Source organism: Rhineura floridana, chromosome 12 (assembly GCF_030035675.1).
Source record: "Rhineura floridana isolate rRhiFlo1 chromosome 12, rRhiFlo1.hap2, whole genome shotgun sequence".
NCBI lineage: Eukaryota > Metazoa > Chordata > Lepidosauria > Squamata > Rhineuridae > Rhineura > Rhineura floridana.
This window is the reverse complement of record NC_084491.1, coordinates 25,973,881-25,987,244: the sequence shown is the minus strand read 5'-3', so window position 1 is coordinate 25,987,244 and position 13,364 is coordinate 25,973,881. Positions and strand designations below refer to the sequence as shown.

At 42.9% G+C, this 13,364-nt stretch overlaps 1 protein-coding gene across 4 annotated transcripts in view; it reads right to left on the bottom strand.

Moving 5' to 3' along the window:
• Window positions 1–4,118: 4,118 nt before the first annotated feature.
• Window positions 4,119–13,364, bottom strand: part of FEZ1 (fasciculation and elongation protein zeta 1) — a 54,573-nt gene continuing 45,327 nt past the window's right edge. For all 4 annotated transcript variants that reach the window (XM_061592609.1, XM_061592610.1, XM_061592611.1 and 1 more), the window contains 4 exons: window positions 12,204–12,284; window positions 9,280–9,355; window positions 6,147–6,212; window positions 4,119–4,451 (listed from right to left, as the gene is read on the bottom strand). In XM_061592609.1, the coding sequence (XP_061448593.1) occupies window positions 4,435–4,451; window positions 6,147–6,212; window positions 9,280–9,355; window positions 12,204–12,284 (240 nt within the window). In that variant the 3' untranslated portion in view covers window positions 4,119–4,434. The remainder of the gene's footprint in view (window positions 4,452–6,146; window positions 6,213–9,279; window positions 9,356–12,203; window positions 12,285–13,364) is intronic.

The following is a 13,364-nucleotide window of genomic DNA, read 5'->3' as shown; positions in this document are numbered from 1 at the left end:
TCTGTTTTGCTTTAAAGAATTAAGACAGCAGAACGAGGGCTCAGCTTAAAAGGAAAGCAAAGATGTTGGTGAGCTAACCATAATTTCAAGAGACAAGAAAGGAATATTTCTAACGTTCAGACAGGGTTAATAATATAATCAGGGAACGGACATGAAAATGAAGGAAATATTGGTCTTGCGTCATAGCCTGAATCTCAAATAGTCCATTGTTAAAAGGTTATTTTCAAGTTAGCCATTTCCCACATTACCTTCCTCCCCAAAAAGGTTTTAAAAACATGGGGAATTCAGATGGCAGTCAGATTTCTTTTCCAGAACTCAGGGCCAGCCCTCCTGTTAGGCAGAGTGAGGCAACATTTCAGGCAGCAGATGCTGCAGAGTGGCAACAGCAATAGTCCCTTGGCTATTCTCCCTGAGTGCTGCAGTCATTCCCCTCTATTGGAGGATTATGCTGCATGTTCTATCCTGGGGCCCCTAAACAAGCCTGCTACCTCAGGTGTGGTAGAGGGTGCTGCTGTCACTTCACCAGTGTTGAAGCGAGATTCAGCAGCCAGATAATTCGACGTCTGTACATGGAATGGGGTGGGGAGGTATCTTGTCATTCGTGTCAGGCAGCAAAATCTCATGGGGCAGACCCTGCACCTAGCTCTTCAAGAACTGCACTGGTAAACATCAAAACATACTTGGATTGTTTTTTAAAGCTCTCTAAGTGCACTTGTATGTTTTGTGACCGTCTCTTTGGAAAATTTTTCTTTTAGGCAGAAATCCCCCTTCAGGAAAGCATTATGTTTTGTGATTGTATGTCGTGTTATTTTGAAAGTAAAGTAGGTGAGGGGTTTTTTGAGGGGGGGAAGACTCTTGCTCAAGATTTTAATTTTAACTGCCTTTAATTGATGCTTTGCTGGCTTTTTGTTTTATGCTGCAATTTTATATTGACTTGTTTTTTGTTTGTTTCCATTTTGTGTTTTTATTTTGTTTTTACATTGATTGTGCATTTTAATTGTTTTGATTATGTTTGTAAGCTGCCCTGAGCTGTGTTTTTAGCAGTGGAAGGGCAGGCTATAGATCCTCTTGATAAATAAATATTCTATAGTGTTAGAAATTAGAGTCTAGGCATTTAAGGCTGAAAATGTAAGGGTTTTTTTTAAAAAAAACACCTCGCATCCTCCCCCAGTTGATGGTGGTAATTACAAGGCACAAAAACAAAACAACTGGACAATGCAAACTTTAATAGGTTTATTTTGCATAATTAGCAAATAATTTGCATGATATGCAGATTACCTTGCCCCGAATTTGTGAAACTGGAATATGGCAACCCTATACATTTGGGATCACTGGCCAAAAACCAAGCATGTTTTTAAACCAAACAGATTAATTTAACAACATATTTGAATGAAAACAAGAACACTTTTAACCCAGGTTCTCTTGCCTGTGGTTAAAGGAAAAGGTGAAGGTGTCCCCGCACTTGTAGTGCGAGTTGTTTCCGACTCTTAGGGTGATGTCTTACAACGTTTACTAGGCAGACCGTATATATGGGCTCCTTCCCCGGCCTTTCTTTACCCCCCAGCATATGCCGGGTACTCATTTTACCGACCACAGATGGATGGAAGGCTGAGTGGACCTCGACCCCTTTTACCGGAGATTCAACTTCCTCCTTCCGTTGGAATCGAACTCCGGCTGTGAGCAGAGCTTCGGCTGCATCACCGCCGCTTACCACTCTGCGCCACGGAGGATCTTGTGGTTACAGATTAATATTCTTTAATTCCTCACACATTACACTAAGTTTGCCTCAAATACTCCCAGCAAAACCCTACCTCTCTACCCACTCTCACCTCCAACCCTCTCAACCCCATCTCTATTAAGAGTTAAATCCTTTTCCCTCACTGCACTCCCAATCATGATCCCCCCAATGCAATTTGGAGGTGGAGGAGAAAAGAAACAAGTTTAAATGCAACGCTACTTAGAAAGGAAATGGTTAAAGTGATGTGTTGATTCCTAGAGAGGAGAAATTAAACATAGAGCAAGAAGTGTCTAGAGAGCAATCTATACGGGCCATAACCGCTCAGGCAAACTACTGAACAGCAGCTGCATGGCGGGTCATCCATACCTGAAGACCTTAGACCGCTGTTCCATTGTGTTTTGTAAAAGATAGATTCTTTTTGAGTTCTGCAGGGAAAATGACAGCTGAACAAGGGAAACATGGGGTGGGCATGTTTTGAACACAGTATCATGCAGATACCCTCAACAAAGTATGGCTTTTCCAGAGTAAATGTTCAGTATAGTAGCAGCCTGATATTTAAACAAAGAACCAGTTCACCTGACCAAAGTGACATGTGAGGGGTTGAGTAAACCTGTGTTGTACCTGGCCGTATAAAGGGTCATGCAATTGCTTCTGCAGTTGCTCTGGATGTTTATTTAATCAAATAGCACAGGGATGGAGAGCCTCAGGCCCCCAAGCAAGTTTTGGCCCACAAGGCCATTGTCCCCAAACCATGCCCACTTTCAATCAGCTGATATCACTCATTACATCAGATGATGGGCAGAAAGGCGGGTCTCCCCAGTAGGGAACAGGCGTGCAAAGCCCAAGGAAGCAGCCGTGGGTTTTGCAAGCGGCCTGGTTTTGAGTTACTTTTGTGCAAGTTGCCTTTTCACGGCTTTGCCTGTCTTTATTTTGCAGCTGTGACTGGAAGCATACTGCTTCAGCTGCAATTGCTTTGAGGTCCCAAGGCTCCTTTGAATTGTGTGTTTTGCGATTTCTGCTCCTGTCCGCAGGTATCAAAAAGACACCAGCAATCATGCTGCTGCTAGTTTTTAGTAAGACTGTCTTATTTTGTTTCACTGGAGGGCATTGTTTTTAATGGTTAATTTTTATTTATACCACCAGAAGGAATTTTATTTCTATTTATTGCTTTGCCTTTGTCCACACCCATTTTGCCCCACCCACTTCCACCTTTCACTCCAACCACCATTGGAATGAGACCCTCGGAACAACAACAAATGATACAGCAGTGAATATGTATCCCCCCTCCTCTCTTCCTCCAAAGAGCTTATCAGGGCAGTTTATCTTCTCAGTACTCCTATGACATGTGATAGATTCAGAAATGATGGCTTGGTTAAGGCTACCCATCACAGGCTTTGACCTGGGGATCTCTGGGTCCAAGGATGACAGTGTAGCTTCCATAATAGTTCATAAGCCCCAGTTACAGAACCAAGGCAAAGCTTTCCAAAGGGGGCTCACGGGGAGCATGATAAATATGCACTCGGTATGAGCAGAGCCTCATATTTATTTATATATAAAAATATTTGTATATTGCAATTTCATTTTAAAAAATCAAACAGGTCCCAACTATCATACTATAACAAAAATCACACCAAAATTTAAAAAGTTCACCAGCTGACTATTATGGAAAATATTTCCTAATTGTCTGCATAAGCCTGGTGGCAGAGAAAATCTTTCAGCAAACATTGGAAAGTAAATGCAGGAGGCACCTGCGGAATTTCTTCTGGAAAAGCATTCCAGAGGAGTAGGCTAATCACACTAAAGGCTTGGTTTTGTATAGATGTTAGGTAAGTTTCACCAGCTCAGAGGAGCAACCAGCGATGCTCCTACAGATGATCTCAGTGATCTAAAATCATCTGCCCTGACCTGAGTTCAGAGCTTTGTAAATTAATACAGGGATCTTGAACCTGGCTTGGTAGCAGATGGGCAGACAGTGCAGATATTTTAACAAAAGTGTCACATGTTGGTGGCCATGTGCCCCCAACAGCACTCTAGCAGCTGCATTCAGACCAGCTGGAGCTTCCAGACCAGACCCAAGGGCAGCCCTACAGACAGATTGTTGCAGTAATCCAGCCTTGAGGTTACCAACACAGGGTGAATCATGAGACCGCTTCGCAATGTACCTTTTGCAACCCAAAATGCATGCCATTCATGAGAACATTAGGAGACGCTTCGATGAAAGGCAGAAATATGTACAGACGAACTGGAAGTGACCTCAGCTCCTTCCTCTAGAGCAGCCCAGCACTTTTGTTTCTCTGTTTTTGTTTTAGGAACAAACCAACTCTCCAAGAAGCACGACAGCTTTTTTTTTAATTAAATGAAAGTTTATTTCAGTATTCAAATTAGTCTCACAGCTGCTTGGGGGAAAGATGGGCTGAGAATACAAGGTGTATGATGAAGCATTGCCTCTTCCGCGATGGAGGTGATCAAGAGAGAGAAAGGAGCAGCTTCTGCCTTCACTCATGCATTCAACTGTTTACTACGACTAGAAATTGACAGCAAAGGAAAGACTTTTGCTCAGGTTTAATCCAGGTTAATGCTATTCATCTTTAAGTACACAATTCAAAAGTTTACATTACATCATGCACTCCCTGTGATGGAATGACACACTGGCCTTGTTGTCTCCTGTTGGCTTCACGGTGGTCAGAGGACGGTGCTTAGGTCGGACAAAGAACTGGAAGAAGAAAAGGAGCAAGATAACGTAACGAAGGGAAGCAGAGGGCTGTCTACACACCAGAGTGTAAATGCACGCATGTGTCACACAGATCCCATTTTTCCATGAGCTCTTTTAAGCGTGTTCATCCACATGAAAGTGCTTTCAACTGAACTCTACAGTATCTCAATGTTCCCCAATCACAATAGTGGACAGTGCTTGATGGGATCCATTCACACTGTGTGTTGTTGTCCTCTCCCCTCAGTTAGTAGCAGTAGTATATTGGCAAATTCAGAAGTGCAGAGTCCCTGCATTATAGTCACAACCACACACCTTTTTTTATTATTATTTGCTGCTGGGTTCAGAATGAGATCCTCTTTGATGTCTTCTCCCACAACAACAGAACTCCCTAGGAGCCAATAAGCATGAAACGGGGGGTGTTAACTGCTTAAAGAGTCGTCTCACTGGCTGACTTACCTCCTTTCACTCTGATTGGCTCCAGTCAGCAGGAAAGGGCAAGGCAGCATATTAGAAGACTCTTCTCAGTGGCTAACACACTCTCCTTTCACTCCAATTGGCTCATAGGATGCTGGAGACATAGAGACCCTGCTCCCAAAAAAGTAAAGGGTCTAAGACCCCCCCGAGACCCTGGACAACTACACCCCTGGTTACTACTTCCTCTCTGAGTTCAGGAAATCTGATGCCCATTGTGAGCATCCACACAGGTGTTTGTTTACCTGTCCACAATTATGATGCTGAAACAGCTATTGAATGGATCAAATAGGAACCTTACGCTATCAGTGGCCAAATTCATCTATGCAGCTCAAACCAAACGAGCCAACCCTGTTCTCCGAAAGGCCAATCCAAAAGATATAGTCTGTTTAGCTGATTAATTATCCTGAACCTTTGTATCTAGCATAAAAGTTTTAACCATGTATTTTATTACTTTCCTTTGCATTTTATCCGAAATATGGGTCTTTGACCGTAAATAAAGAAATTTGAATTTGAGTTTGAATACCTGTCCACAAAGCCAATGTTTGGATTTTTTTTAAGATATAAGTTTTCCAACATGCTAGACTTGCACAAAACAGCAGGTTATTTTTTTTTTAAAGGTGGGTGTTATGCTGGGCCCCACCAGTAGCCCACCCACCCCAGACTTCCAGAAACCTGTGGTCATTTATAGGGCTGCGCACAGGTATTTGTTTAACTGTGTCCACTGCCAATTTTAAAAGTATTTTTAAGACAGAAGCTTTCCAATATAACAAAATTGCACAAAACAGCAAGGTAATTTTTCTACCTATGTGTCGCACCGACCCCACTAGCAGCCCCACCAAGAGCACGTCGCCAATGGAAGTAGGGGGTGTGATGATGATAGATGGCACCCAGCAAAGCATCCCCACACTCATAAAAAATATGCACCCACACAACACACTTCAGTAAGGTCTGACCTGATATAAGCAGGTTTCTGTGTCCCTGATCTTTAGTGGAGGGGCCATAGCTCAGTGGTATGGCATCTGCTTTGCATGCAAAAGATATCAGGTTCGATCCCTGGCATGTCCAGTTAAAAGGATCCGGGGACAGGTGGTAAGAAAGGCCTCCCATGGCCCCAGACCTCTGAGAGCTGCAGCCAGTCAGAGCAGACAATACTGGCCTGAATGGACTGATGATCTCTGACTCAGTTTCAAGCAGCTCCCCATGGTTCCTATTCACACTTACCTTTTAAAATGTAATCAGTTAGCAACGTTGGGACCTTTTCATTGTCCTCCTTCATTGCAAAAAGAACTGTGGAAAGAAATGGTAAAATATTAATATTAACATTAACAACAACACTAATTATAAGTATGTCAGTCTGAAGGACCACCCTCTTCCAAATCAACCTGCTCATGTATACATCACCAAGTGAGGCCCCGCTCTGGGTGCCCCCACTTTCTGAGCTTAGGAGGCTGGCTGCCAACAACAGTGCAGATGCTCCCCCTACCCATCTTTGCCTAGCACCTTTTTAGGGACTTTTACAGCACAACCCCATGCCTCAAGAGGAGAGCTTGGAAAAGTTACTTTTGTAAACTACAACTCCCATCAGCCCCAGCCAGCATGGCCACTGGATTGGGCTAATGGGAGTTGTAGTTCAAAAAAGTTACCTTTCCAAGCTCTGCTCAAGAGAGTTCAGTGGGACTTCCTCTCAGGAAAATGTGTATGTGACTGCAATGTTAGACATCGGAAGAAAACTGATACAGACTGCAGGTTTAAGTCACTTACCTGGAAATGTGCAGAACTGAATTTAAGATTTTGGGGGGGGGATTTGAAACAGAGAGAACCTGATGTGGAAATGTGCAGAAATGAATTTAAGATTGGAGGAAGGGAAGGATATAAATCTAATATAAATTTTTAAAAAAGTGAAACAGAGAGACATTATAAGTGACAGATTCACCCATGTTTTTACACAATTCTTGTCAGTTCAGACCCATTAAAAGAGTTAAAATGCATATTTTGTAAGAAAAGGTGCATTTCAATGTGCATTTTGAGAGAAAATAAGCATTTAAATACATATGTAAATATATATTTGAAGATTTGTTTTTCATTCACAGTTTAACAGGGAAAACAGTAATGAGCAAAAACAGGTGAAAGTAACACAAACTGGAAATAGGCAGATTCCTCCATCCCTACCCAGAATGTGGAAAAATGAAATATACATGTCAGATGTTAGTCACATCACTTCTTGCTCTGTTGGCAGCGACTTGGATACCAACAGTTTAAGAGCCAGTATTTTGAGAGGTTGGTTGGAATGTTATTCAGTTCAAGGGCATTTCTTCCAGACCAGTCACTGATCTCATCTAAATAAATCACCGTCTGATTTGCACACCAGTTAATTAGGCAACACACGCACACACACATAGAGATTTATCCTTGGTAACCTCTTTGCTCAGGCTTTGCCTCAAGACACAAGATTGTCACTTGCACAAAACTCTCTCTGTGCACAAAACTGCCATTCATAGATCTTCGATCTTTTCAAGAGAACTAAGACCATGTTTGTTCCCGTCAGTTCAAAACACAGTTGCCATGGAGACTCAAAAGGAGACGAATGATTCTCCCAGAATGCACAAGGGCCTGTCACAATATCTCAACCTTTCCATTTTTGTTCCACAAATTGTTCAGTCAGAGTTAGAAGCTAAATCCTTGAGCCGACAAACTTGGATGTTTATGAAATAGCTTTTGAAGCGACAAAGTATTCTAGAACATAGTGTTTTGGGGGGTTAGCACAAGCTTGGATGTCAAGTGGCCATAAAAAAGGAAGTGGAATGATTTGATAATAAACACGAATTGGCAATAGGAATGTATAGAATTTTAAAAAACAAAGAATACCTGTCTTATCATTATATTAACCTGAGAGGATCTAACACCTATTCTAAAGGAGAGGAACTGTGATGCAGGCCTTGACCTATTTTTTTCTGTGTGCTTAGAAGGGAAAATGGGGGCTGGAGTCAGAAAGAGAAACACAGAAAAGGGGTGGCTGGAAAACAGATAGAAATGTATGCACCATACATTTAAAGCCCTATCATACCACTTTAACAGTCATGGCTTCCCCCAAAGGGGCCTGGGAACTGTCATTTCTTAAGGGTGCTGAGAGTTGTTAGGAGATGCCTATTCCCCTCACAGAACTACGATTCCCAGAGTGGTTGTACAATCAATCCCTCTTCCCAAGGAATTCTGGGTGTTGTAGCTCTGGGAGGGAAACAGAGGTCTCCTAACAACTCTCAGCACCCTTAACAAACTACAGTTCCCAGGGTTCTTTGGGGGAGCCATGAGAGTTAAAGTAGTATAATAGTGCTTTAAATATATGCTGTGGATGTGGCCAGAGAGAGAGAGAGAGAAGGGGGCATCCCACCCACTTTTTGGGTCTGTCTGGCCCCACCCACTTTTGGATTCAGCTCCACTTTGGATTCAGAGCTTTGCCCACTGCTGTCTCTGGCTCGTGACAGATTACCCCACAAGGAATGCAGCTCAGAACAGTAAAAGGTTCCCCAACGTGTCCCCCATTTTGAACTATTCAAACTCTCTTCACACATTACAACGAATGCATGTAGAGGAAAATGTGGGATCATGCTTGCGCCCACTCTCTACACACTGTACATCATGTGGTTTCTGACGCTGGAACTAATGGCAATTTTACTCCCTGGACAAAGAGCAAAAACGGGGAGAGTGATCCAGATTGTGACCACAGCAGGAGCTACTCACTCACACCATAGTATTGATCCAGATCAGGTTTCCCCACTGCTGCTGTTTAGTGAACAAAAACCATGCCTGTGAGGGCCAATCACATGCTTAATGTCACATCTAGTTTGGCCCTCACAAGTTATGTTGAACATAGGGATGGAGGAGAAATTCGATTCAGTTCGCATCTCAAACCAAATTTATCAAATCTGCACTTTGCAAAACTTTATCAGAACCAAAACACAGCCATCCTTTGAAAAGTACACTTACTCGAATTTTGCAATGCAGTTTGCCAACCAAACAATGTTTACAAAATGCATATGCAACTTGATCAGAGGGAGAGGCCAGGTAAACTGCAGAGCCGCTCCACACTGTCATCTACTGGCTGGGGATGATTTAGATCAGGCAACCAGCACAGTGGAAAGGATTCACGCACATACCCTTTCCCCAGCACCATAGCCTTAAATCCAATTCAGAGATCCATATGGCTGCTTTTAAAATAAAAAGAGATGGGAAATCGGATGATGAGTCTCTTAACATCCAATGATGGGTCTCTAACATCTCACCTAGTCTGGCCCTAAGAAGACTCGACTGACCTTGAAGTTTCTAACGCACACAACACAGAGGACTAGGAACTTACTGTTTGTGAGCATTTGTAAGTCTTCAATCGAAGGAGGTGACCCTTTCTTCTCATATGGAATAACTGTGTTCAAATACTGGAAAGGAATGACACACTGGCATTTATCACACTTTCCATTCTTTCCGAAAGGAGCAAAAATCAGATGCGTCCACCACAATTTCTTTTGCCCCCAACATATACCTCTGAATTCTAGGGTGTTGGGGACAAGCAACAGAGGAATACTATGCCCTCATTCCAGAGCTTGGAAAAGTTACTTTTTAGAACTACAACTCCCATCAGCCCCAGTCAGCATGGCCACTGGATTGGGGTGATGGGAGTTGTAGTTCAAAAAAGTAACTTTTCCAAGCTCTGCCTTATTCCCTGTCTGACAGCTTCCCATAGGTGTCTGGCTTATCTTTGTTGACTTCAGATTGCTGGATCAGAATGCTTTGGTCTGATCTGGCAGGCATCTTCCTAGGTTCTTATCATGCAATTGACATTTCTCAACTAAGATTTCAAACACTAGATCCTATCTGCACTATACATTTAAAGCAGTCATACCACTTTAAACAGTCAAGGCTTCCCTCAAAGAATCCTGGAAACTGTAGTCAGTGAAGGGGTGCTGATTGTTGTTGAGAGACTGCTATCCCCCCTCACAGACCTCCAATCCCCAGAGTGGTTTTAACAGTAAATCCCTCTTCGCAAGGAACCCTGGGAATTGTAACTCCATGAGGGGAATGTCGGATCTTCTAACTCTCAGCAGCCTTAACAAACTACAGTTCCCAGGATTCTTTGAGGGAAGCCATGGCTGTTTAAAGTGATATGATAATGCTTTAAATGTGTAGTGCAGATGGGGCCCTGGTGTGTTACTATTTGTGGAATCCAGGCAGTGGTGCGTTTTGGTCATAACAGGCCCCCTCTCTGTGATTTAGTGCATTTACTTCACAATGTGGTAAGTCAACCTTGCTGTGTTTGGGGCCCCTCCTGCTCATTCTGCTGAGATTGGGCCTGGACCTCTGCCACAAAGTCCAGCCCTAATGGCGCCACTGGGTCCAAGAAGGATAGAATCAGTCCATCAGCAGCAAGACTTTCAAGTCTCAAGTGAACCACAGCACAAATTTTAATCAGCTCTTATAGCTTGGGTTGATTGATTTATTTTATTTAAAGCATTTGTAAACTGCTTAATCCAGCCTTTCCCAACCAGTGTGCCTCCAGATGTTGTTGGACCACAATTCCCATCTTTCCTGACCATTGGCAATGCTGGCTGAGGCTGATGGGAGTTGTGGTCCGACAACATCTGGAGCCACACTGGTTGGAAAAGGCTGGCTTAATCATTCGCATTTCTAAGCGGTATCCATGAAAACGAGCGATACATAAAATGAAACTCACTTCCCACAACCAATGTAGATAATCTACATTTGTCCTTTTGGACAATAAAGTCATCATAAAACCAAACACTACCTTAAAATACCTGCTGGAACAAGAACATTTTAGGTATGCGCCTGAAATTCGACAAGTAGAGTGCCTCTCTAATCTCAGTTAATAGACTAAAGCTTCAAGCGTCAACATATTCGTAGTTTACATGGTACGCAAAACAACTATTCAAAAAGAAATGCTGCCAGTTCCCAAAAGAAATATGTTGCTTCTGATTAGGGTTACCATCATTTTGTCATTTCAAAAAGAGTACATTTGGCTTCGATAAGTAAAAAGAGTATGCCGTTGCACCATCTCAAAAAGAGTACATGTACTCTTAAAAGAGTATGGTTGGTACTCTTTTAGTTCTGATGTTCTGAAGTTCTGATGAGAAGCACAAGTGGTTCAACAGGTGAAGCACAAGTGGTCCAACAGGGTAGCTTAGGTGGGCAAACCTTCATTTTTTAAAAAGAAAAGGCTTCCTTAAAACAATACAAGGCACTGCTCTACTTAGGTCCTTAATAATTAGACATGGAAAGGGTAAAGCGTCCCTTTGGTATCTGCCAACCCTCTGATGCAAATATCCTCGCATCCCATCAACCACTACAGATTTTAGGGGAAATGTTTTTGATGACAGAAGTGGGACTAAGTGTTGCAGCATGGGGTGCTGCTGTTCAGGACTCCAGCCACTCCATTCCATTCCCCCTCCCCTCTGGTTTTCCATCCCATTTCTGCTCCCCAACAGTCTGTCAGCATTCCATGACCACAGAGCATGCTCAGTCCTCATTGGGCTATTTCGGGTTTTACCCTCTTTCTTAGGATTTCCTTCCAAATTTTGTTTAAACTTCTGTAGACCTCAGAGTTAGCCATAGTCTGCCAAATCCAACAGCTCCCTCCCGTGCGTGGGTAATGCTGTTACAGCTACAACAGCGAGAGCACTCACTGTCTGAACATTGGAAATGGTAACGTTGTCATCACTTAGATCAGGAGCAACTAAAGTGCTGCCTTCCAGATGTTGTTGGACTACAGTTCCCGTCTTCACTGGCCATGCTGGCCAGGGCTGATAGGAATTGTAGTCCAACAACATCTGGGGGGTACCATGATGGCTACTCCTGGCTGAGATTCATCTACAGAAATTGTATTTGTGGCACCAGAGGCTATCGAATGTCATAGGGAGGCCTTTTCAGCTGTTGCCCCTACTTCTGTGGAATGCTCTTCCCTCTGCCATACGTAAAGCAGCAACCATCAGTTGCTTCTGATGTCTTGCAAAGACTTACCTTTTTGCCCCAGCTTTCCCTGAGACATAAAATTTGATCCTTATTTATGTGTATGAACCCCCTGAATCTCTGTTTTACTTGCTTTTATACTGTTTTATTGGTTGGAGGTTGCCTTTTTGTTTTAATGCATATAGTTTGTATATTGTACACAGTGTACACACCATTGAAGTGATCTTAAAAAGTACTAAGCAGTTTAGAAATGCACTTAAAGAAAATAAATAATTACATCCTCCACCCCTGAGACATTACACTCACCTGCTTATCATTTGCTGAGTTCCCAAATGTCTGCCGGATGCCAGTCTGCAGAATATTTGAGATTCCTTCCATGCTGAATCGCTACACGGTGGAGAAAACAGACCACCTTAGGGCTTGCCCTTAGATTGCCCTTACATAGGTTTCTACCACAGGGTTTGTCTAAGTAGGTGCCACAATGCAGATGACTCACTTCCCACAACCAATGTAGATCATCTACATTTGTCCTTTTGGACAGGTCATGTTGATTAAACTCACCTCCATTCTGTCCTTGTATTTTGCTACCTTGAAAATATCTGTTTGAAAATCACTGTCTTATTTCACATGCAATCACATAACTTGTGGATGTTGAATAAGATGCACACGGCTTAATGACCCCCTTGCCACAGGTTTACAGAATACTCGTCATTAACGCTGCCAGGCAATTACTCTGTTGGGCCACCTCCTAAGCCATATCAGCCATGTGAACATAAGCAAATTGTAAGCTTTCCCAACCAAATGGTTAGAAGTTATGATGAGTCCCATAAGCCAACATTGGGGTATACCATTTCCTACTGGTCGACCATTGGCCAATTTCCTGTTGACCACCTAAAGCAGCAGTTTTCAACTTGTCAAGAGCGACCTCCCTGGGATCCCAACATGCAACCACTTCTGAGAGCCCACGCGCTCAGGGGGAAGAGGCAGGCAGTAAAGGAATGGGGCCCATGCATGTGCTATACAGCATAGCAGTAATGAGGTGGTGCCAGTGACTGAAGGGGCAGCCTCTATGAACCCAGAAATGGAGGGAAACGTTAAGGGGAAAGGCTGTGTCAGAGAGCCTGCTGGTTGCCTAGATTCTTGTAAACGATGCTTCTCTAAGGAGGAGGGATGGGGGAGAATTTCAATTTGGTTCCCATTTAAAGTCGAATTTATCAAATTCGCACTTTCTGAAACAATGTGATAACCAAAACATGGCCCTCCTTCAAACTTCACACCAATCTGAATTTTGCTACTTAGTTCTCCAACCAAGCAATGTTCACAAAAATGCATATATTAGGGGGAAGTGTGCACAAAATGAATATATTGGTGAAAATAACAGACAAAAATATTTTATATTAGGATAAATTGCTTGCAAAAATGTGTACATTAGTCAAAGCTGCATACAAAAAAGGTGTTATTGGAATG